The 26,826-nt window shown below is 33.9% G+C and overlaps 2 protein-coding genes across 3 annotated transcripts in view; one reads left to right on the plus strand and one right to left on the minus strand.

Moving 5' to 3' along the window:
* Positions 1-9,380, minus strand: part of fmt (phosphatase 6 regulatory subunit 1-like protein fmt) — a 74,508-nt gene extending 65,128 nt beyond the window's left edge. The window contains exons 1-4 of one of the 2 annotated variants that reach the window (XM_089103968.1): positions 9,294-9,380; positions 6,311-6,390; positions 3,592-3,865; positions 720-890 (exon numbers count right to left, since the gene is read on the minus strand). In XM_089103968.1, the coding sequence (XP_088960094.1) occupies positions 720-890; positions 3,592-3,865; positions 6,311-6,390; positions 9,294-9,362 (594 nt within the window). In that variant the 5' untranslated portion in view covers positions 9,363-9,380. Of the gene's footprint in view, positions 1-719; positions 891-2,003; positions 2,094-3,591; positions 3,866-6,310; positions 6,391-9,293 lie in introns of those variants that run through there. The other variant, XM_089103975.1, reaches the window with a different exon arrangement.
* Positions 9,381-18,500: 9,120 nt separating this feature from the next.
* Positions 18,501-26,826, plus strand: part of Unr (cold shock domain-containing Unr) — a 67,733-nt gene continuing 59,407 nt past the window's right edge. The window contains exon 1 of the mRNA XM_089104008.1: positions 18,501-18,561. The gene's annotated coding sequence lies outside the window, so the exon portion shown is untranslated. The remainder of the gene's footprint in view (positions 18,562-26,826) is intronic.

Consider the following 26,826-nt stretch of genomic DNA (forward strand, 5'->3'; position numbering starts at 1 on the left):
ATGAAACTTACAAAGAATATATATAATATTATAATATTATATATATATATATATATATATATATATATATATATATATATATATATATATATATATATATATATATATATATATATATATATATATATATATATTTAGTATATGATATTATATTTTGATATAATCAATAATTAATATATCAATATATAATCAATTTTAATATAAAAAAAGGCGATTCATCTCGTAGCTTATACTAGAATATATATATATATATATATATATATATTATATATATATATATATATATTTTTTATATATATATATATATATATATATATATATATATATATATATATATATATATATATATATATATACAATGAAACATTAATTTTAATACAATATTAACAATAAATCATAAAGTAAATAAAATGATAAATAATTATGAAACAATAGTTTAATTAATCTTGAATAATAAGCTTAAACAATTAAAATTATAAAGTGCTTGGAGAATTTTATTAATCGGAAATATTAGCGTAATTATGTGATTTACTTATTATGACAAAGAAAAAATAAATAAAAAAAATCATATACATATTATATTATCATGCACACATTATGGAAAAACAAGTTTTAGCATGTTGCCGGTTTATGGATTTTCCTTTTTTAAATACAATTAATTTGGGTATAATTAAATAGTTATTATAATTGACACTTATCTACCAGCAGAAAGTACTTACTTCTTGCACATTAATCCTAACATTACTTCCAGTCACTTCATTGACGAGCTTAAAGATTAGGTCAGCTACAGCAGAGGTTTCAAAATGAGCCAATAAACGAGAAATAAAGTTTCCACGTGATTTGAGGTATTCAAATAACATAAGGCAGTTCATCTCGTAGCTTATTGATTGCTATAAAAAAATAAAAATTTATAACAAAAAAAAAATAGAGTAAAAAAGGAATGCTGGCAACAAAGAAGAACAACGTATAGGATAACGTGTTCTCTTACGGCCGTGTTTGGCCTAACGAAAATATTTATCTCGTGGCTTATAGATTGCTACAATAAACAAATAAAAATTTATCAAAAAGCATAATAAGAGTAAAACCAAGGAATACTGGCAGCAAAGAAAAATAACGTATAGGACCTTTACAGCTGTGTCCGGCCTAGGAAAAAGATTCATCTCGTAGATTATAGATTGCTAAAAATAAATAAAAACCATAAAAAAGTGTAATTAAGTAAAAAAAAGAAATACTGGCCGCAATGAAAAGCCAATGTGAACATTAATGATAGGACAACATATTCTTTTACAGTAGTGTTAGGCATAGGAAAAAGATCGTTCCATCTAACTTCAAGGACGTCTGTTTTGCCAGAACACGTTTTCCAAACACATCTATAAAGAAAGACTCTGCTGTCTGTTGAGATACAAGAAGAGACGTTACTTAGTTGTAGATTTTTACAAAAAAAAAACTTAAAAAGCATCCAAAATTTGTTTATATTCGTTTTTGTAATGTTCTTACGAGTCGGACAAACATTTCGGGGGGGGGGGGGTCAACCCACTTACACCCCCTCCCTCCCCTTAATACAGCCTTGTATTTGAATCATAGATTATATTGCGTTTCAATTATCAATCAAAATGGTTCTACTGCATAGCTTTTACCATCTATGCTCTTAAAAGCAGTAGGTTTTCAGTTCGTTTGAGGGTGTAAAAACTTATATCATTTTGTTTACGCTTTGCTTTTTCAGCAGCAGACAAGTGTATCTATTGGACTAAAACTTGATATGTTTGACGCTCTCTAGAAAAAGATGATCAAGAGACTGGTATAAGGGATGTGGTTGGAGGAGGGGTGCTGGTAATATACCGCGTATTTTTTTAAAAGCACTTATAGCAGGTGTGACCCTCTAGGGCAGGAGAAAGTCAAGAATGGAGTGGGGGAGGGATTATTAGCTAGAGGAGGAGTGGGAATAAAGCCTAAAGATTTGTTTTTAATTACGTCTATATAAGACTAGATATGTCATATATTACCCTAAAATATCTCTGGTTTGTTTTGTGTACAAGAGCAGTAAACTCAAAATTGCCCATTTCATAATTTCCATCATATGTCATTTCAACATTTTAGAGCCAACTTTTTCTTTTTGCAACAGACAACTGCCGAAGTTATTTATCAAATAAAAAGTATAAATACATGATACAAAAAAATTAATGTAGATAACAAAATAAATAACAGTAGATAATGATAAAAACAGTAAACACAAAATGATAGTTTTTCTATAAATAAAAGATAAGATAAGACGCACGTTTTTTCATTAGATAGTACGTCAAATCAAACTACTACAAAATATATTGTGAAATAACATACAGGGTGCTACCAATCTTCCCATTAGATAAAACAAACAAAGGCTGTGAAATATTTATCTAAAATGATTCATTACAACAAATTTATAAGGGCTATCCCTCTGTTAACCCGTCAATAAAACGGAAGTAAAAATGCTTTGACAGGTTAGAGCTGAAACCAAATTGAGAATACCTATAGCAGTTTCTATGGATGAAGCAGATGGGAGGGGGTTAAAAAAAAGCTTTTAGGTTACCTCTGAGCAGTTGGATGTGTAGATTGTGTCCAAAATAATGTTTTTTTGTATCACAAGTGAAAAGATAACAAACCATTCATCAGTGCAGTGTTGTCAAATTTGGTCTTAACTGAACAAAATCGCTACAAAGGCTTTAGGTACAAGTCTTGAGGCAGGGAAGGACAAAGCAAAGCCCAGAGCAGGGTTTAGTAGCACAAAAATTGAAAGGTATCAATGTGTCAGTGTATTGGACATGTGTCAAAGCAGAACAAAATTTAAGATATTTGAACTCTGTACCTCAATTCTGGGGCGTCATGTTGGGGGGGGGGGGAGACGCCCCACCAATGTTTTCAGCCAGTTGGTAAAAAATTTGAGTTGGTGCAATTATGGCGTGAAGCTTTACTATTTTACTGGCTCACATCTTTTTTATTAGGTAAATGGACTGATGGAAATGTATAAAAATTGAATCAATGAAAGAAGATCAGCCTCTGTTGCTAAACAAAAAAAGTAATTTTAATGGTAATATTGCCAAATCAGTCAGTAAAAATTACCAATCAGTTGGTAAAATCCATTCCCCCCCTAAATGTTTTGGCTAGTGACGCCTCTGCCTGCATTAAGTGTTGATTTAAAATTATATTCAACAAAATTTTATTATGTTTAACATAATTACCATGCCTGCCATTGTGAAGGGACAGGAACCACAAATGAAGTGATGACCAGCCATGAATTTCTGGACAGGGGTCAGAATGGGTATGCCCCATCCCTCTGGTTGCAGCCCTTAATGTATTAAAGATAGCATGGGTGGACATAGTTACAATCCTAGAGGAGTTAAAAATTTCTAAACTCCTTGTGTTACACAACAACAAAGTTCCATTTTTGCATAAAAGTACCTAATTTTTCAATACATTTTATGTTGTTTTTTTTCTGATTGTTTGAAGGACTCGTAGCACTTATTTTCCCCTTGCATATCCACATTAAGATATACAGGGAACTTATAACCTCATTTTCAGATTAAGAAAACCCTAGTAAGTACAGAGAATAATGACCTGCTCTGGTAATTTTCCGATCAGATTTCCCAAAACTTTGCTGACAAAAGAAGCTAACAATGGATTTAGCTCTTTCTCTTCATTATAGAAATCACATAAAATCCCCAGGTAGGAGGTGTCAGTGACAAAATGTCCTTTAATGTCTTGAATATCAGAGCTGAGTATTTCTGAGGCAGTATTGGCTAACCTGAACCTAGTGACCTCTGGTTGATCAGCTGGAGGCTCTGTTGTAACCAACTTCACAAGGCCTGTGAAATTTTCTTTTCTTAAAAGGCTGAAAACAAAAAAAAACATAATCAAAGATAAGGAAAACAGCTATTAAGGGAAGGTAAAACTTTTAAAAACTAATAACATGCAAGAAACCCAGCTAGAATGATTTTCAGTCTGTGAAAAAAAACAACAAAAAACCCAAGTAGGTATTTCAGCACAGATTTCCACTAAGCCATGGAGCCCTAAAAAATGAGAAAAAAGGTTAAATTGAGAAACATAAGGAAAACAGAATGAACAATTTCCTTCCCTTTTTTAGTTGAATTCCTTCCTCTAAAACTTGAGAAGTGGTCCATTCCTTCCCTTGTTCGAAATATTTGCTTCTTTTCTTTCTTTTCTTTTCCACTGTCTGAAAACCCCCCCATCTTTAGTATCTTGTGCAGCCACTATGGTTTCAGAACATATTTAAAAACTAAAACAGCAGCAACCCTTGACCTTTAAGTTTCTAAATTAATACAAAGAATTCCACTTAGCCATTCAGCACTAAAAAATGGGAAAAAAGGATAAATTGAGAAATATAAGGAATAGAGAATGAATAATCTTTCCCTTCCCTTTTTTTAGTGTTAAGGATGGCTTAGGCTGAAATGTTTGCTTTGTGTTTTTTCTTTCTTTTTTTCAGTGACTAAAGTCAACTATGTTTGGTCTCATGCATAGCCACCATGGTTTCAGAACATTTTAAAAACTAACACAGTAGCAATCCCTGGCCCTTAGAGTTTTTACATTAATGTTTATAAAACAATAATTATGAATTGCCAGTAATTCAACACAACAAAAAAAAAATATTCTTAACAGCTGAACTCAATGGATTAATTCCTATTAAAAAGTTTAATCAAGGAAAAGATGATGCTTTTTCCCACCATGTAACCATAGCCATTTCTAGGGGGAAGCAACTGGGACAGCTGCCTGGGGCACTGCAGCCAGGGGGTTTCCCACTTTTCAAATTTTTCACTTTGATCCAGCTTAATTTACTTATATTTGAGTCAGGAGGGGGTGCTGCAATTAATTTTGCCCTAGGCATGACCATCCCTAGGAATGGTTCTGCATGTAGCATTGATCTTTAAAAGAGCTGGCTTTGGCAGAACAAAGGGCAATATTTGTGAGCTGGCTCTGCTTTCTGTTAATGTAAGCGACTAGTGGGAAATGACCAGATCAAGAGCTGGCAAGAATTAGCTGGACTTGGAAGAGAGGTCCAGACCACTAGCAGAAAGTTTTTATGGCTAGTAAATTTTAGCACCAAATTCAAATATTGCCCTTGAGGTTTTAAAAACATCATACAAGTTTCACTGTGATCTTCATCTTGTAGACCAGTAGCTTGAAGTAGAATGAATAACAATTTTAAAAATCTAGAGAACCCTTACTGAGGTGCAAATAATATTACTTGTTCATTAACACAAGTTAATTAGGACAATGGAAGCATGTTTAATTTTCAAATAATTTGCTTTTTCAGCCAATATTGGTATTAGTTTTCACTAGATAGTCTAATAACCCATTGTTCCTTCTCATTGGATATTTGTAACTGGTAACTTATTGCTGCTAAGAAAAGCCTTGACATAAATATCCCCCATTAATATGACAATCAGGTATCCTTTATTAAGGCTGTACAGTCAATGATTGGCTGGCCATTTCATATTAAATTTTAAACTAAGACTTTTTATAATGGGGTTGTCACTGTTGTAAGCTTATTCATTATGAGAAGTCAAAGGTATGAGATTTTTGCAAACTTGAAAACTCCCAATTAATATTATTTGGAGCCAAAATAAGAGTAAAAATGTACCCATTTATTTATTAGGTCAAGTAAGACCCCTTGGGCTGTTAGGGAGCATAATGAATAATAAACCCTTTAGAGGCTAATTTTCATGCACAACAAAATGCACAAAACCATGGCAGTTATTGAATGAATAATTTAAATATTTTATTGTAAAACACAGGTTGTTCAGGCCCAAAATAATATGATAATGAAAATGAACTAATTTTTAAGACAAAATTTGGGTATTAAGATAGCTTAAGAGGTTTCAGGCATAATAAAAATCCTGATACTTCATTGAGGAATGGTATTTCTATTAGGGTTAAAATACTATGCCCAAATATACCTTTTAGACTTTTCTATAGAGTAAGCAACATAATTCAGTTTCACTTCAAATGTGAATTTGTTATTGGCTATTAAAAAATCTAACAAATTGGTTAATAGAACTAACTATTAGTATCATGACCAATTGGCAATTGGAAAAGTATTTGGGTATCAGAAAATGTAAGTAAAGCATAAAATTTAGAAATTAAAATAAACATGGGGTATAAAAATGTTCCAAAAGCATGGGTTACACAAAAAAATAAGCAAGAAAGTATCTTTTACTTGCAAATAGCATTTTATATAAATAAAATGATAATGAAACAATAACAAAGTAAGAATATAAGTAGAAAAAACATAAATTATGGAAATAAAAAATATACATACAATGCTATTAAGCTCTTGTTATCACCTACAACCTCTTGTAATACATCACTTTCATCCAGTATTTCCTCTAGTTTACAATCCTGAAAAAAAATTGACTAAGAATTTTCATGCCAATGACCAGAAGTCTTTTATGTCCCTTATTTCTGATGCCCCAAAGGGATTTTATATGAGTTATGAAAGAGCATAAAAAAATATCAAATGATGTTTTCACTTTCATCCTAGCTAAATTATATGGCCCATTGCAAATTTACCATGAATTTTACCCCCCCCCCCTAATGTGCAAATATATACCTGTGATGTGTAATTATGAAAGAGCATAAAAAAATATCAAATGATGTTTTCACTTTCATTCTAGCTAAATTATATGGCCCATTGCAAATTTACCATGAATTTCTGATGCAAACGAGAGGTAAGGTCAAACTCTACCCCCCCCCTAATGTGCAAATATATACCCTGAACTGGTATATATAGGGGTGGGGGTAGAATTCATCTCCAACAAAAATGATTATTATATTTGGAAAGAGCATAAAAAAGGCATCAAGTGGTATATTTACTTTATTCATAAGTTAGTAATATGAACTGTAAAAATTTAACCATTTCTGACACAAATGAATGTTAAATTTGGATTTAGGATGCAATTCTGATTATAGAGGTATGTTTATTTCTTAGCTAGGGTAAAAAAACAGTATCCAATTGAGTAAAATTATGTAAAACTAATACCCTCACACCTTGTTACCAAAGAGGAATTGAGAAGAATTGTATATATCAGAGAAAAGCTAAAAATCTATGCTATACATTAACATAGTTTTTAATAAAATTATTTAAGATCAAACACTTGACATTATTAGTTTATTGACATATCTACAAGGACCTCTTTTTGGAAATACAAATTATCCTATTTTGATGTATATATTCTTTTAGTGTTTTAGTTTTATTCACATATTAAAAGAAAGCAGATTGTCTTCTGATTCTAAAAATGTAACTTTTTTTCATTGATATTTATCCTATAAATCACAAATGTTAGATATAATTTTTTCTTTTTAATTGCTTGTCAAAACAGAGACCACATTTTTAATTTATGCTGACAAAATATTGGTGAAAATTTGACCAAGAAGGCAGAGTTCTTGTTACTGCCCTCACATTGCCTCATGCTGTAGTAAAATAAGGGTGGTCTTTCCCAAAAAGAGGTCTTTTACCCTATATGAATAGCCTAATCTACAAATATAAACATTCCCCGAAAAACAACAAGAAAAGGCTAAGCCTATTTATAGCAAAACAAATTGGAATTGAACAGAAGATCATTGCAAACTTGGGATCTAAGGGGGGGGGGGGGGTGAAGGTCCCCTGTGTACATATTTAGTGACTTCTTGTCAATGGTTAGGGCCTAGGCTAGTTCAAAATGTTAAAGAGAGATAACCTAATTTGGGAAAAAAAATCATCAAACATGTGTATACAGACTATGTCTAGCCTATACTTATTGCCATTAGGGGAGTATGGGGAGCTGGGATGTAATTGTAGGCCTAAAGCCAACAGTAGATTTTTTGCAGTTCATATTATTGACTTACAAATAAAGTAAACATACCACTTGATGCCTTCTTTTTATGCTCTTTCCAAAAATAATAACCATTTTTTTTGGAAATGAATTTTACCCCCCCCCCTATATATATCAATTCAGGGTATATATTTGGGTAAATATATACCAAATCATATTATTGAGCTAGGAATAGCCTAAAGCATGGGCGCCCATAAGCTGAATTCCCGGGGGGGGGCAAACCTTGTCTAATTGGCACTTTTAATGCTATATAATAGAAATCTCAGAACAAAATATAAAAATAAGGCAGCATCATTCAGTCAGGGGGGGGCGACAGCCCCCCCCCTTCCCCCCCATGTGGGCGCCCATGGCCTAAAGTGAATACACCATTCAATGCCTTTTTTTATGCTGATTATGAATATAATGATCATTTCTATCAGAAATGAATTTCAGCCCCCCCTATATATGCCAATTCAGTGTATATATTTCTACATTAGGGGGGTGGGGGCAAACTTTGTTTCTGATGTAAATGGGAGGTAGGCCTATATTTGCACAGTAGGGGGGGGTTAGGTCAATATCTACGAAATCATATTATTGAGTTAGGACAAAAGTGAATACACCATTCAATGCCTTTTTTTATGCTGATTTCAAATATAATAAGCATTTCTATCAGAAATGCGTTTCAGCCCCCCCCCTATATCGGCCAATTCAGGCTTAGGTTAGGTTGGGTTAGGTATATATAGGGGGGGGGGCTGAAATTCATTTCCAATAGAAATGCTTATTATATTTGTAATCAGCATAAAAAAGGCATCAAATGGTGTATTCACTTTATTCCTAACTCAATAATATGATTTTGTAGATATTGACCGGGGGTGATTTCATTACTGATGTAAATGGGAGGCAAGTTTAAATTTTACCCTCACCCCCCTAATGTGCAATTAGCCTATATAGGCCTAGCTTACCCTGAATTGGAATAAATAGGGGTGGAGGTAAAATTCATTTCTGACAAAATGATTATTGTATTTGGAAAGAGCATAAAAATAACATTGAGTGGTATGTTTACTTTATTTGTAAGTCAATAATATGAACTGCAAAAAAATTACCAAGCCAACAATTAGCCTATTACTTTTAGAAAAACTATTGACTATGCCTAGAGGATTGTTTGGTAAACTAGGCTATATTTCTTTTATCTGATTTCTGTCTTACAAGATGAATTTGCCCAAATTTGTCATCTAACCTCAAAATAGCCTATGCTATGTCTAGCCTACAAAATTAATCTGTAAATCAAAGTAGCCTAGAAAACGACGAAAGCCTAGAAAACGACGAAAGCCTAGAAAACGACGAAAGTCATGGAGACGTGCACAATGGGCAGCTTGCCCAGGAGTGCTACAAACAAACAACAAACAACGAAACTAAAAAATTGATTTGTAACAACATGATTATAAATTTAACCTCTTTTTTTAGTAGTTCATCTATTTTGGAGGAAGCAGACTGCAAGAGTATAGAATTAAAAACAGCCATTGGACTCTTTTGTTTTAACGTTTATTATTGTCCTTCTTTCACAAAAGTATGCTTTCTAATTATTTATAAACGAAATAACTAAAGTGTCTTCTGACGCATATTCAATTAAATTATAAAACAAGTTTTTTCGACTGAAAGGAATGAGCAACATCAAAACTACTCAGTTCCTCACTCGTTACGCTGAAGTTTTTAGTGCTTTGAAAATACCTTCTTTGTGAATTAAGGGGAACTCCCCCCTCTGAGGTGTCAACTAAAATAATAATTGATTAATACACACTTGATAAAGGGGAATAACAATAATAATAATAATTTATTGTTACTCTCTGTACACAACAATAATGCACTAAAGAGGAGTATAAGAAAATGAAAAGAAAAACAAAAAGGGCACAGACAAAAAACACGCACAATTCTTGACAACTTTAACTTTCAAACACTTCTCAGCATCCAGTTCCAGTTCCAAAATTTTTTGTTAGGGTATATAAAATTACTTAACTCTAATGATGTGTTGTGGGAATTATGGGTACTTAAGCTGCCTGTCCCCAGCAATTTAAGGCCTATAGGCTGGCCGGTACCTATATGGCTCTTCCCACTCACTCCCGCTCTCTTCTGCACATTTCATAAATATTACTGAATCAACCCATTTTCCATTGTCTTCTTCGTGCTCTAGCACACGGATCACACATTCTAAGATATCAAACAGCTCGTGGTAACCAACTGTAAGTAAAGAGCACAGACAAGAAGTGGTAAGGAGCGACCCGGCTCAACAGTAACCAAAACTATAAAAAAACAGAATCTTGATGTCAATAGATACATCAAAAGAATCAAATTTTTATGCTGATTTCAAATATATAGGTTTCATCGCGTTTAGTCCTACCCATCAAAAGTTAGGCACCTGAGAAAATTTTCCAAATTTTCGTTCCCAGGGGGATTTTCTCTGGTAGTGGAGGGATGGTCGGGGTTACACGGGAAGATCTTTCCATGGAAAAAGCTTTCATGGGGGAAGGGACATTGCTATGAAGGGGGCGCCGCATTTTCCAGTATTATTTAAAATAACAATCAGATATTAAATTAAAAAAAAATAAGTTTTTCAACTGAAAGTAAGGAGCAACATCAAAAATTAAAAGAACAGAAATTATCATGTATATGATTGGGTTCGCCCCCTAGTCAATACCTCACTCTTTACGCTAAAGTTTTTTTTAATACTTTTATAAGAGCTATTTATTCTAATTAATGGCCTTTGTGATTAAGGGGTAATTTTTAAAGAATTCGAACACAATTTTGAACTTTAGCGTAAAGAGTGAGGTATTGACTAAGGGGCGAACCCCCTAATATACATTAAAAATATACCAATATAGAAGTTCGTTACGTAAGTTAATTCCTAAATTACGTACATTTATTCAATAAAAACGTTCATAAATGAAATTAAACAACTTTCGAGAAAGCCATTTAACCAAAAAAAGTTAAATTATTAAGCAAATTTTGTTTTGATTATTCATGTACGGTGAGCCAAAATCAAAACCTGTATTATTTCAAAATTTTCAGAAATTAAATTGAAAAAAAACAAGTTTTTTTTAACTGAAAATAAGGAGCAACATTAAAATTTAAACGAACAGAAATTATTCTGTATATGAAAGGGGCTGTCCTCTCCTCAATGCGTCGCTCTTTACGCTAAAGCTTGACTCTTTCTCACAACTCTATTTTTAAAACAATAAAAAACTTTAGCTTAAAGAGCGAGGCGTTGAGAAGGGGACAGCCCCTTTCATATACAGAATAATTTCTGTTCATTTTAAGTTTTAATGTCGCTTCTTACTTTTAGTTAAAAAAACCTTTTTTTTTTTATTTAATCACAACTAGCGACGCTGGGCACTTGATAGAAGGCAAGTCAGTGGAAAATCGATAATTGTTTTGCCCAGTCAGCAAATTTACGTGACAGATTTTCCATTTTCTTACAAATCTCAAAAACACCGTACCGTCGTGAATTGTAACAATTACGAGTTCAAATGGAGGTACTAAGAAAATACTTCCAGAACCTAAAGAGCAGCGATCGGATTAGCCTTTTATCAGAATCAGAGAAAAATTTCCAAAAAGGTGTCAAAAACAACACATGCGGTGCAAAAAACGCATTATAGAGCCGACCAAGGGTTCTCTTATCAAACTGGCCCTTTACCCTGGCGAGAAGACCATAAGATTTTCTTAGTTTCTCTTTCAAACAAACAATTATAAGCTGCCTAGTGGATTTAATTCAAGTTCCAAATGGAAAATCTAAATACCTAAGTGAATTGGAAGATGATATTGTAGCGGGAACAACTTGGATTGCATCACTGGAGGCGATCTCCAGTCCACAGACAAGAAACTCTGTTTTAGAAGTGGCAACTGAAAGACCGATTTCTTTCATGCCAGAGCAAACAACATCAACAACGTTCTGGAGTGCCCGAAGATTATAAGCCAAGAGAAGAATGTCATCGGCATAAGACAAGTGACTTACGTCTATATATGGCTCAATTACATATGATGGAATCTGTCGAGTGACTACTCTAATAGAGTTTTTTAATATTGCCGGACTAAGAACAAAAACTTGCTTAACACCACGGCGCACACGAATATGATTACTAACATTACCTCGCAAACGTATCCGGATCAAAGAGTTCTGATACAACTGCCACAGGCAGGTACAAACAAATGGATTAACTTCACTTCTACACAGAGACAGAATTGCTTGGGAGAGAAGAATGGAGTCAAAAGCCTTTGAAATATCAATGGCAATAACGTAGAGGTTACTTTTTGCCTTTTTATGCCTTTAAAGAATCGTCAGAAGAGTTGCATGGGTGTTCTGCATGCAAAGACCTTCCCAAAAATAAAATTGGTTATCGTCATGATCACATGATTGGTTACCGTCAGCTAATTTCATTACAGATAAGTTTTTCAAGATCCTTGCCGTTCGTCGAACATACAGTAATCGGTCTATATGCGTCACAGGATTTTGGGTCTTTATTAAAAATTCACGTTACTAGACATTCACACAGCGCATCAGGAATATGCTACTGGGCAATACAAGCCTGAAATAAGATAGCAAGATGTTCAAATAATTTTACTGTCCTGTATATCAGATGTTCGGGTTGCAGGCCGTCTGAACCCGATGCTTTACTTGGTTTAAGACGGCAAATATAAGCCTGAATAAATGCTGGCGTGATAGTGATATAGTTTTTAGCATGGTATAACTTTGCAAAATGTCTCAAATGTATAAATTTAAATGTTGTGCCTAGAGGAGGTGGTTCGTCAGAAAAGAATGAGGAAAAATGACTTTCCCAAGAGTCTAAATCAATTGTATTGCCCTCAGATGAAGAGGTTGAGGTATGTTTTGACAACGTAACGTCACAACAGCTGGGATTTATTTTTAATATGCCACGAAAGATTGCAGATTTGACGCGGTTTCTATTGCCGCGCAGTATTTTTATATACACGCTTCGTATATTTGACGATTTGAAATAAACTAACTGACCTTGGATAAAAGCAGTCGGCCCAAATAAAAAAACAGAACTTGTGTCGGTGTTTAGCACTCTAAAGTTCAACGTCGTCGTCTTTACTCCAGTCTTTTTTACGTATGCCAACTAGAGCTTTGGTTAAAAGAAGAGAGACTGAATCAGCGACCTTTGATTGAATGAACTATTTCTGCCAAGTAGAAATCCAAATCGAGAGCATTTCCGTTTATGAATGTATATAAAAGGTCGTACATAGAAATGGAATCCGAATTTTCGAAAAAATAGAATCTAATGTTCTCTGATATAGAGAGAGATCAAGACGATTCCAGAAAGGTTTAAAAAAACACTTAGGCTTTTGCACATGAAGAGGCAGAGAATAGGTAAGGCGAACCTGCAAACTTAAGTGATCGCTCGTAAGGATGTCGCTTGAAACGTCAACCATGGTACCCACATCTGGTGGGCGCCTTTTAGAACGAAATCCAAATCAGAAGCGGAGCCCGAGTTGTGCACATAAGAAAACGGCTTCGATTTTGGTAGCAGAAAAACACCACTAGGAACTGAAGAAAGTAACATTTGAGTAAGTGGCGCATTCTCATTTTTTAGACGCGTTTTAAAATCACCACAAATAAATATTAACTTATTTGCTGACCAAATCCTGTGAATGGATTTAGAAAGCGAAGCACAAGCTGTGGCAAATTTACAATAAGAGGACTAGCTTCGGTAGTTCGCTGGCATATGCACACGCATATCAAAACAAAAGAACTAAAATCAACTGAAATATAAACACCGGAAGATTCAAAAAGAGAGCAAGAAAACTTCTTATTCACAGCAATTGCCAGGCTGCTGAAAGGATGACCAGATGTCAGTTTGGCAGGCCGAAAAAAGAACATGTGGTCACGCGAGAGCTCTAACAGGAAGACTTTATAAACACTTTAAAGGTGTTCAGTGATGCACACAATTTCGTAACTATTAAAAAATCTTCCGAGAGTTTTAAGGTTCTGACGAGCACCATTGATACTTTGATAAAATAACGACACGGCTGAGTTAGAAATCATCACCAATCATAGATTAAACACGGGCAGATGAATTAATTCTTCCTGAGGCCCTTTGAACGGGGAGGTTTTTCTTAAGCTTCAGGGCAAGGGTTTTAAGATATGCCCTGGGGGCATATAAGGTTTTTATAGAAGGCGTTGTCGTAGAAACTTCAAAACATGCTCATTCGATTGGAAATTCAAAGGGATAGTGCTCTTTTTAACTGTCAAAAGTGATTGGAGGGCAACTAGCCCCCCCCACGCCCTTCATTCCCCCAAACACATCCAATCAAAATTTTTAGATAGCCATTTTGTTCAGCGTAGTTGATTTTTACATAGAAAACAAGTTTTTGAGGAGGAAAATCCCCCACAACCCTCAGGGCAAGGGTTTTAAGTTATGCCCTGGGGGCATATAAGGTTTTTATAGAAGGCGTTGTCGTAGAAACTTCAAAAAAGGCTCATTCGATTGGAAATTAAAAGGGTTAGTGCCCTTTTTAATAGTCGAAAGTGACTGGAGGGCACCTAGCCCCCCCCCACACCCATTATTTCCCCAAACACATCCCAAAAAAATTTTTAGATAGCCATTTTGTTCAGCGTAGTTGATTTCCAGATAGAAAATATGTTTTTGAGCAGGGCACTCCCCCAGAACCTTCAGGGCAAGGGTTTTAAGATATGCCCTGGGGGCATATAAGGTTTTTATAGAAGACATTGTTGTAGAAACTTCAAAAAAGGTCCATTCGATTGGAAATTCAAAGAGATAGTGCCCTTTTTAATAGTCAAAAGTGATTGGAGGGCAACTAGCCCCCCCACGCCCATCATTCCCCTAAAAACATCCAATCAAAATTTTGAGATAGTCATTTTGTTAAGCGTAGTTGATTTGAAGATAGAAAATAATTGTTTGAGGAGGACTACCCCCCACATCCCTCAGGTCACGTGTTTTAAGTTATGCCCTGGGGGCATATAAGGTTTTTATAGAAGGCGGTGTTGTAGAAACTTCAAAAAAGGCTCATTCGATTGGAAATCCAAAGGGCTAGTGCCCTTTTTAATAGTCAAAAGTGATCTCACGCCCATCTTGTCCCCGAACACATCCAATCAAAAATTTGAGACAGCCATTTTATTAAATGTAGTTTTAAGTTCTGGAAATTAGGTCTTTGAGGATGACAACTCCCCCACAGCCCTCAGGGCAAGGGTTGTAATTTAAGAATTCTCCAATCCTTTCCATTATTTCTTATGGAAGGGATGCTCGTATAAACGTTAGAGAGGGCTCATTTGACTGAAAATTGAAAGTTCTTGTTCACTTTTTAAGTCAAAAGAGATTGGGGGGTAACTAGCCCCCCCCCTCCTCCACGCCCTAAATGCATCAGATAAAAATTTTGAGATAGACATTTTGTTAAAATAGTTCAAAGTTCTGACAACAAAAAACTCCAGTGTCGACACAGCCCACCAGCACCCGGGGGTAGGCGTTGTAAGTTATGCCCTGGGGCATAACTTAGTAAGGGGGGTTTATAACTTATGGGAAGGGGTTTTGTATGGAAAGAATACATAGGAAATCTATCATAACTATCCAATTACAAGGTTAAAATATATACTCTGTGATATATGCAAAATTGCTTTGGCACACAAAATCCTATTAAGGTCAATTCCAAACAGTTGTTATCCCTTTGTGTCAGCAAGTGAAATGGTCTAAACCTCCTTATTGGAGCTATTTGTTCAATCCATTCATGGTTGTCAATCGCTGTCCACAAGTTATGCAAGCTGTCTATTGTTCATATTTAAGGTTTTTATCAAAGAGGTAATCGTATAGACTTTGAAAAAAGCCTCATTCAATTTAAATTGAAAGTTCTAGATCCGTTTTTTTAAAGTCAAGAATAATCGGAAAGTAAGCACCCCCCCCCCATGCCATAACAACTTGTAACTTTTTGCAATCAAAAACAAACAAAAATTAATTAAAAAAAACTTTCCGAAAAATAAGTTTTTCAAAGAAATGTAAAGGCCATTTTAAACTTAAGATCAGGAGATACAAATACCTGTTAAAATTCAAACTTAAAATGACCAGAAATTACTATTAAAGAATAAATGAAACCCAAAACGAACAGAAATTAAATAAACAATCATAGCAAAAAACATACAACAAGTAATAATATAAATGAATAAATAGATCGTAAAGCGAGTAATGCTTAGATTGAATATGAAAATCAAGCTTAAAAAAAAACAAAAATTTTGCTATTAAAGTATAAATGAAACTTAAAACGAACAGAAATTAAATAAAGAATCAATGCGAACAAACATACAATATATATTAATGTAAATGAATAAATAAATCTAAAACAAGTGAAACTTAAATTGAATACGCAAATCAACTTTGGATCGAATAAAAATAACTACAAACAAGAGTTTAGGTATTGCCACACTGCAGAGGCCTAAAACCTACTACGTCATTGGCGCTTTACTGAAAACTAATTATATTACAAATGTTTTCTTTTGTACTTAATATTGAAAATTGCGTGGTGGCATTAAAAAACATGTTGGATAAGAAATTAAAATTAAATTATCCAAAGATAAAAAAATATTTTACACTTGTTTGGAATTAACAAACCAGTGAGACTATTTAGCCGACTAGAACAAAGTATTCCAGGTAGCAAGAGTAGTAGTCAGGGAATTGAAATCTGATGTGACTGATTGGCTGAAAGGAATTTAAATGTTAACAGAATCACAAATATTGTAAGAAAAATTATTGGGACCGGACATAGGGATCTCTAGGTCAATTAAAAACAAAAACAAAAAACTTTGAAACATGGATTTCCGAAGTTCTGAGCAAGCATGAGGAATGCAGGAAGAAATTTGGAAGCTTCCCTTAATTTTGGACCATAGAACTACTCTGTCAAACAAAACTATCAATTTGATAAGGATCTCAAGCTCTGTCATGACAAAATTCCAAGGGCACTATCGTCAGCAAAAATATCAAGGATGTCCTTACCTCTTGACAAAGATGTACATTTGCGGACAAGGAAAAATTCAGGGTTACATAAACAATAAAAAACTGTATTTTTTTTGCGTATGTTTGCCTGTTGCAAACCATTTTTCATAATGCCGGTATCATCAAAATAATTCTGGAAGACTGTCGGTTAAAGATAATTAAAGAAGTGCAACGAAATTCGTACCTCACGTGAAAAGACTGCAATATAGCCATAAACTGGCGTACATACAGTTTTGAAGGGAAAGAGCGAATGTAACAAGCAAAAATGAAAGTTTTTTGTATGAAAGCGAAGAGTGACATCAAATATTAAAGAAAACAGAAATTATTCCGCATGAAAGAGGCCATCTCTTTTTTAATCACCTCTCTTTACCCTAAAGTATGACATCTTGTTTCCAATGCCCTAAGAACAAGTTTTCAAATGCAAATCATTTAACAACAAAAAATAATACTTTAATTAAATTCAAAATCAATTCTAGTTTCCATGAATCCATGGCTATTTGGAGAAAAATCCAAGACACATAGTCTGAGTGAGAGGAACAGCTGGCATAAGCCTTTTTCAGGAATATATAAGAATGATGCTAGGTATTGATAAATGTCAAATAAATTATTGGCATTTCTCGATGCAAAACTTAATAACTTTTTTATTTAGAAGTAAAATAAAAATTGCTGGGAATACTGACAATAAAAAGCACCAAAAAATTCATATGAGGGTCTGCTTTGCAATTGGTCGTTACCAGTTGGTTTTTGGCAAGGGACTCTTGGCATATAAACATTTCAGTGACTTTTGCCATATAAGAACAAGGGTAATCGTAGTCGGATAAATGGAAGAATGGAAAAGGTTGTTAATTTGTATTTGCTTTAAACAGCATAATTTTCTGTTCATAAGTTTAAATATACAATTGGTAAATAGACACTTGCCCTCATAAAAATTGTCGGTGTATCATTATAAAATCTTCACGTAAAAAGTAGAAGATTAAGAAGAGACCAATCCTTTTAAGTACAAAATAATTTTGTTTGTTATAAGTTTTAAAGTTACTACTTACTTTCAATCGAAAAACTCGCTTATTTAATCTTCTTCTAATTCACAGCAAGCGGGCTATTCAGTTGGTACTATTTAGCCCTCTTCTTTTTGCTTCACTCTGTGGGCTACAGAGCTACTGGCTTGGTTGTCTCTTATTTATTAGATATTCTCAGATATCTTTCAGTAGATCTTTCGACTATTTAAGTGGATAATTTCTCATTTTTTCTTTTTCTTCTTCTATTTCACAGCAGGCGGGTTTTTCAGCTGATACTATTTAGCCCTTTTCCTTTTGCTTCACTCCGTGGGCTACAGAGCTACTGGCTTGGTTGTCTCTTATTTATTGGATATTCTCAGATATCTTTCAGTAGATCTTTCGACTCAAGGAATATAAGATGATAGATATCGATTTCTGTACTCTGTGTGAAGGTATAGTCGGCTAGGCACTTGGCTGATAGTGAGATTTTGTGGTGTTTGAAGCACTTTAACAGTTTACAATGCAAGGTATGCTGTGCAGACGTCAGCATATTACATTCAAATAGGCAGTTCCTTAATCGTCATTGCCATCTTCTTTATTCTCGTTCTTACAACATGCAACGGGATGTAAACAAGAAAAGTAAATTTCTGAACACAACAGCAATTACTCAGAGATGCTCAATGGCCGCCTGTTTCCTTACTTAACTGAAGTAACTAAGTAAGTTGAATAACTTTATAGCAATTTTTTTAAATTTTTATTTCAGTTAGGCAAGTTAAAAACTGCTGATAAACTTGTAATATAGAGGCTTTCCAGAGGGGATATGCTATATCAAAAAGAGAGGCATTTTAGCCTAGGCTTTAGGCTATTGCAATTTTATGCCCTTTTATGGTTGAAGTCACATTTGTGACCTTGGTCCCCTTTTTTAGCCTTAAATGGTAAAATTCTACTTTAGCTACTTTTGGCTATCCTGGAAAGGGGTTAGGTTAGGAAAATGAAACTTTCAGGGAAGGGTTTACAGGCTAAATTAGAGTATAAATTTAGAATTGGTCCTCCTGATAAAGAGACATGTTAAGAAAACAATTGGTAAAATTCTACTTTAGTTACTTTTACCAATCTTGGAAAAGGGTGAGGTTAGGAAAATAAAACTTTCAGGGATGGGTCTACAGGCTACAATCTGTCCTGGGAAGGTATTTTGAAGAAATTATCTCCTTTCCTTCTCCCTCTAGAGGATCCTGAAATTTGCCTACATGACAAGTCTATACCTATTGAAATTTTGACAAAACAACATTTTACGGTAAATTTCTGCTTTAGTTACTTTTGGCTATCTTGGAAAGGGGTTGGGTTAGGAAAATGAAACTTTCAGGGATGGATCTACATGCTAAGGTATGTCCTTGGCAGGTACTCTAAAGTACCTACCTCCACTCCTTCCCCCCTCTATATAATGGTAAACTTCCGCACATTACTAGTTGTTTAACTCACATTTCATTCTATATTATTATCATAATTGTAAATCACTGCTTACCTTACATAACTTCAGCTTTTAACCTTGTTCATTAAATTATATTCCAAAATCCTATTTCATTTAATAATCCATTTAACTTATTTACTATATAGTTGACATTGCTTATTGAACCTGTTTGTGATGTCACAACTTTGCTTATCATAACCTCTGTGTTGATAAGCCATTTAAACTTTATTAATTAGGGAAAGAATTTGACAAGAGATAGACCAGTAAAAAAATCCAAATTGTTTTTAGAGGACAAATTATGTTCTGAGAAGATGTTTTTATTTTTATAGGTCCTTGAGCTCATGAAGGGAAGAGGTTTTTAAAATCACCCTTCCCCCCAAACTCAAAATTTTCAAAAATTTTACTTTAGAAGCTTTTTTAATATTTCTGAAGTACTAATTGATAGATGGCTACAAACATCAGAATTGACTTTAGAAGACAAGTTATGTCATGGGAAGATGTTTTTGAAATCCCCCCTCCCCGAAACTCAAAAATGTCTAAAATTCTACTTTAGAAGCTTTTTTAAATATTCTTAGAGCACTAAGACATAGAGCACTACAAACATCAGAATCAACTTTCAGAGGACAAATTATGTTATGGGAAGATGTTCTTGAAATCCCCCTTCCCCCCAAACTCAAAATTTTCCAAAATTCTACTTTAGAACCTTTTTTAAATATTTCTAAAGCGCTAAGGGATAGAGTGCTACAAAGATCAGAATCAACTTTAGAGGACAATTTACGTCATGGGAAGATGTTTTTGAAATCCCCCTTTGCCCCATACTCAAAATTTTCCAAAATTCTACTTTAGAGGGTTTTTAATTATTTCTAAAGCGCTAAGACATAGAGTGCTACAAACATCAGAATCAACTTGAGAGAACAAGTTATGTCATGGGGAGATGTTTTTGAAATCCCCATTCCCCCCAAACTCAAAACTTTCTAAAATTCTACTCTAGAAGCTTTATAAATATTTCCAAAGCACTAACAGATAGCGCACTAAAAACATCAGAATTGACTTTAGTGGCCAAATTAATTCTACAATAATTTCCCCTTCCCTCCCAACTCAATATTTTTTTGAAATCGCCCTTCACCCCAAACTCAAAATTTTCGAAAATTCCACTTCAGAAGCTTTTTTAAATATTTCTAAAGCACTAATACAGACAGCGCTACAAACATAAGAATCAACTTTAGAGGAAAAGTTATGTCATGGGAAGATGTTCTTGAAATCCCCCCTTCCCCAAAACTCAAAATTTTCCAAAATTCTACCTTAGAAGCTTTTTTAAATATTTCTATAGCACTAAGACATAGAGCGCTACAAACATCAGAATCAACTTTAGAGGACAATTTATGTCATGGGAAGATGTTTTTGAAATCCCCCTTTGCCCCAAACTCAAAATTTTCCAAAATTCTACTTTAGAAGCTTTTTTAAATATTTGTAAAGTGCTAAGACATAGAGTGCTACAAACATCAGAAAATTGACTTTAGAGGACAATTAATGTCATGGGAAGATGTTTTGAAATCCCCCTTTGCCCCAAACTCAAAATTTTCCAAAATTCTACTTTAGAAGCTTTTTAAATATTTCTAAAGCACTAAGACATAGAGTGCTACAAACATCAGAATCGACTTTAGAGGACAAGTTATGTCATGGGAAGATGTTTTTGAAATCCCCCTTCCCCCTAAACTCAAAATTTTCAAAAATTTTACTTTAGAAGCTTTTACAATATTTCTAAAGCACTAATAGATAGAGTGCTAAAAGCATCAGAATCAACTTCAGAGGACATGTTATATTGTGGGAAGAGGTTTTTGAAATCCCCCTTCCCCCCAAACTCAAAATTTTCTAAAATTCTACTCTAGAAGCTTTTTAAAATATTTCTAAAGCACAAAGACATAGAGCACTACAAACATCAGAATTAATTTTAGAGGACAAGTTATGTCATGGGAAGATGTTTTTGAAATCCCCCTTCCCCCCAAACTCAAAATTCTACTTTAGAAACTTTTTTAAATATTTCTAAAGTGCTAATACATAGAGAGCTACAAATCTCAGAATCGACTTTAGAGGACAAGTTATGTCATGGGAAGATGTTTTTGAAATTCCCCCTTACCCCAAACTCAAAAATTTCCAAAATACTAATTAATAAGCTTTTTTAAATATCTGTAAAGTGCCAAGACATAGAGTGCTACAAACATCAGAATTGACTTTAGAGGACAGTTTATGTCATGGGAAGATGTTTTTGAAATCCCCCTTTGCCCCAAACTGAAAATTTTCCAAAATTCTACTTTAGAAGATTTTTTAAATATCTCCAAAGAGCCAAGACATAGAGTGCTACAAACATCAGAATTGACTTTAGAGGACAGTTTATATCATGGGAAGATGTTTTTGAAATCCCCCTTTGCCCCAAACTCAAAAATTTTCCAAAATTCTACTTTAGAAGCTTTTTAAATATTTCTAAAGCACCAAGACATAGAGCACTACAAACATCAGAATTGACTTTAGAGGACAAGTTATGTCATGGGAAGATGTTTTTGAAATCCCCCTTCTCCCTAAACTCAAAATTTTCAAAAATTCTACTTTAGAAGCTTTTAAAATATTTCTAAATCACTAATAGATAGAGTGCTAAAAGCATCAGAATCGACTTCAGAGGACACATTATATTGTGGGAAGATGTTTTTGAAATCCCCCTTCCCCCCAAACTCAAAATTTTCTAAAATTCTACTCTAGAAGCTTTTTAAAATATTTCTAAAGCGCAAAGACAGAGCACTACAAACATCAGAATTAATTTTAGAGGACAAGTTATGTCATGGGAAGATGTTCTTGAAATCCCCCTTCCCCCCATACTCAAAATTTTACTTTAGAAGCTTTCTTAAATATTTCCAAAGCGCTAAGACATAGCGCTCTCCAAACATCAGAATCGACTTTAGAGGGAGAGTTACCTTATGGGATGATGGTTCTGCAATTCTCCTTTGACCCATACTAAAAAATGTAAAAAATTTTACTTTCGAATCTTTAGAAAATATTTGTAAAGAACTAAGACATAGAGTGCTACAAACATCAGAATCGAATTTAGCGGACAAGTTATGTCATGGGACGATGTTTTTAAAATTTCCTTTGGCCCCAAACTCAAATATTTCCAAAATTATAATTTAGAAGCTTTTTTAAATATTTCTAAAGCACTAAGACATAGAGCGCTACAAACATCAGAGACGACTTAAGAAGACAAGTTATGTCATGGGAAGATGTTTTTGAAATCCCCCTTCCCCCAAAACTCAAAATTTTCAAAAATTCTACTTTAGAAGCTTTTAAAATATTTCTAAATCACTAATAGATAGAGTGCTAAAAGCATCAGAATCAACTTCAGAGGACACATTATGTCATGGAAAGAGGTTTTTGAAATCCCCCTTCCCCCCAAACTCAAAATTTTCTAAAATTCTACTCTAGAAGCTTTTTCAATATTTCCAAAGCACTAATAGATAGCGCTAAAAACATCAGAATCGACTTTAGAGGCCAAATTAATTCTACAATAATTCCCCCTTCACCCCAAACTCAAAATTTACCAAAATTCTACTTTAAAGCTTTTTTAAATATTCCTAAAGCGCTATGACATAGAGCACTACAAACATCAGAATTGACTTTAGAGGACAATTTATGTCATGGGAAGATGTTTTTGAAATCCCCCTTCCCCCCAAACTCAAAATTTTACAAAATTTTACCTTAGAAACTTTTTTAAATATTTGTAAAGCACTAAGACATAGAGTGCTACAAACATAAGAATCAACTTTAGAGGACAATTTATGTCATGGGAAGATGTTTTTGTAATACCCATTACCCATTGAAGTTTTGACAAAACAGCATTTTACCTTAATTGTCAGTTATCAGTTTCTTTTTCTCTGGCTTTTGTTCTGAAAACGCAAATTTCAGTTATTTGAGCAGAATTTTAAGCCATATCAATGTTACAAGTTATGTCATGGGAAGATGTTTTTGAAATACCCATTACCTATTGAAATTTTGACAAAACAACATTTTACCTTAATTTTCAGTTATCAGTTTCTTTTTCTCTGGCTTTAGTTCTGAAAATCATTTGGGCAGAATTTTAAGCCATATCAATGTTTTATTTCCAAAATTTAGGAAATGTATTTGCATATATTTAAAACCTTATAAGTTGGGATTGAGCAAAGTTTTGAAGCTGAAATAATTTTTTTGTACTTCATTTAAACAGAAGATCTATTTTGCAAGGTTCCATTGCTATAACTCACAGATTTTTAAAGGTCATTCAGAGTTTTTAAATCCTCCTTACCATTCATCCCATTCCCCTTAATACTCTATAATCTGGTTGATACTTTGAAATTTGAAAAGCCTTATTTTCCAAGGGGGTATTTTTTTTGGGAGGGGGGGATTTTCTGCGGGGATTTTCCGGCAGGTTTTCGCCAAAAACCACAAATTTTATGGTATGAGTTTTATTAAAATCTTTGACTTTTAGGGGTTGTTTCCCCCTTTTACGAAACTCAGACAAATTATCAACCAGATTTTAGAGTATGATTCCAGTGCAACACGTTGCAACAAAATGGTCAGCTTAGATTAGTATAATCAGGGGCACCGCAAGCAGGTTGCTGACCACCGCCCCCGCCCTCCCCCTTTCCCGGCTATCAAATCCCCTTGCAGCTAACCTTTACACCCTTGAAAGAAAAATTTTATATAAATTCCAGCATTTTTTACATATTTGAAATCGCAGATGTAAAAAAGAAAAGCAAATTTTTCAACATTATAGGATTAAGCTATTTGAATATGTTTTATGTCTTTGTCTAACAAATACCCATTTGTCTGGTTTATTTGTCTAACAAATACCCGTTTGTCTGGTTTCCTTGTACAGTCTATAGCAGTGGGTTATTTATAATGCGCGAGTATCAAATAATCTATATTTGTTTTGATTATTTTTTTTGGAAACCCCTTAACATTTTGAGTTGGGTAACCACATAAAACATATTCAAATAGCTTAATCCTATAATGTTGAAAAATTTTGCTTTTCTTTTTTACATCCGCGATTTAAAATATGTAAAAAATGCTGGAACTTATATAAAAATTTTCTTTTGAGGGTGGAAAGGTTAGCTGCAAGGGGATTTGATAGCAGGGGTGGTGGTCAGCAACCTGCTTGCAGTGCCCCTGCTTATACTAATCTAAGCTGACCATTTCGTTACAACATGTTGCAATGGAATCATACTCTAAAATCGGGTTGATAATTTGCCTGTCTAAAAAATTTGTCTGAGTTTCATAAAAGGGGGAAACAACCCCTAAAAGTCAAAGATTTTAATAAAACTTATACCATCAAATTTGTGGTTCTTGGAGAATACCCGCCGGAAAATCCCCCCCAGAAAATACCTCCCCGCAGAAAATACCCCCCCCCCACGGGAAATACCCTCACAGAAAATACTCCCCCCCCCCAAAAAAAAAGAAAGAATACCCCTGTGGAAAATAAGACTTTCGAAATTTCAAAGTATCAATCAGATTCTAGAGTATTAAGGGGGAATGGGATGAATGGTAAGGAGGATTTAAAAACTTTGAATGACCTTTAAAAATCTGTGAGTTATAGCAATGGAACCTTGCAAAATAGATCTTCTGTTTAAATGAAGTACAACAAAATTATTTCAGCTTCAAAACTTTTCTCAATCCCAACTTATAAGGCTTTAAATATATGCAAATACATTTCCTAAATTTTGGGAATAAAACATTGATATGGCTTAAAATTCTGCTCCAATGATTTTCAGAACTAAAGCCAGAGAAAAAGAAACTGATAACTGAAAATTAAGGTAAAATGTTGTTTTGTCAAAATTTCAATGGGTAATGGGTATTTCAAAAACATCTTCCCATGACATAACTTATAACATAGATACGGCTTAAAATTCTACTCAAATAACTGAAATTGCGTTTTCAGAACTAAAGCCAGAGAAAAAGAAACTGATAACTGACAATTAAGGTAAAATGTTGTTTTGTCAAAATTTCAATGGGTAATAGGTATTACAAAAACATCCTCCCATAACATAACTTGTCCTCTAAAGTTGATTCTGATGTTTGTAGCGTTCTATGTCTTCGCGCTTTAGAAATATTTAAAAAAGCTTCTAAAGTAGAATTTTTGGAAATTTTGAGTTTGGGGGGAAGGGGGAATTATTGTAGAATTAATTTGGCCTCTAAAGTTGATTCTGATGTTTGTAGCGTGCTATCTATAAGTGCTTTAAAAATATTTAAAAAGCTTCTAGAGTAAAATTTGAGAAAATTTTGAGTTTGGGGGGAAGGGGGATTTCAAAAACATGTTCCTATGACATAACTTGTCCTCTAAAGTCGATTCTGATGTTTGTAGCACTCTATGTCTTAGCGCTTTAGAAATATTTAAAAAAGCTTCTAAAGTAGAAATTTGGAAAATTTTGAGTATGGGGAAAGGGGGATCTCAAAAGAATTTTTAGTTTGGGGGGAATTGGGAATTATTGTAGATTTAATTTGGTCTCTAAAGTTGATTCTGATGTTTGTAGTGCTCTATGTCTTAGCGCTTTAGAAATATTAAAAAAAGATTCTAAAGAGGAATTTTGGAAAACTTTGAGTTTTGGGCCAAGGGGGATTTCAAAAACATCTTCCCATGACATAAATTGTCTTCTAAAACCGATTCTGATGTTTGTAGCGCTCTATTTCTTCGCGCTTTAGAAATATTTAAAAAAGCTTCTAAAGTGGAATTTTGGAAAATTTTGAGTTTTGGGAGAAGGGGGAATTATTGTAGAATTAATTTGGCCTCTAAAGTTGATTCTGATGTTTGTAGCGCGCTATCTATTAGTGTTTTAGAAATATTTAAAAAAGCTTCTAAAGTAAAATTTGCAAAAATTTTGAGTTTGGGGGGAAGGGGGATTTCAAAAACATCTTCCCATGACATAACTTGTCCTCTAAAGTCGATTCTGATGTTTGTAGCGCTCTATATCTTAGCGCTTTAGAAATATTTAAAAAACCCTCTAAAGTAGAATTTTGGAAAATTTTGAGTATAGGGCAAAGGGGGATTTCAAAAACATCTTCACATGACATAAATTGTCCTCTAAAGTCGATTCTGCTGATTGTAGTGCTCCATGTCTTAGCGCTTTAGAAATATTTAAAAAAGCTTCTGAGTAGAATTTTGGAAAATTTTGAGTTTGGGGGGAAGGGAGATTTCAAGAACATCTTCCCATAACATAACTTGTCTTCTAAAGTCAATTCTGATGTTTGTAGCCCTCTATCAATTAGTGCTTTAGAAATATTTACAAAGCTTCTAAAGTAGAATTTTAGAAAATTTTGAGTTTGGGGGGAAGGGGGATTTTAAAAACCTCTTCCCGTGATATAACGTGTCCTGAAGTCGATTCTGATGCTTTTAGCACTCAGTGCTTTAGAAATATTTTAAAAGCTTCTAAAGTAGAATTTTGGAAAATTTTGAGTTTGGGGGGAAGGGGGATTTCAAAAACATCTTCCCATGACAT

The sequence above is a fragment of the Artemia sp. Qi Xiang Cuo genome, chromosome 2 (genome assembly GCF_049724085.1).
Source record: "Artemia sp. Qi Xiang Cuo chromosome 2, ASM4972408v1, whole genome shotgun sequence".
Classification (NCBI taxonomy): domain Eukaryota; kingdom Metazoa; phylum Arthropoda; class Branchiopoda; order Anostraca; family Artemiidae; genus Artemia; species Artemia sp. Qi Xiang Cuo.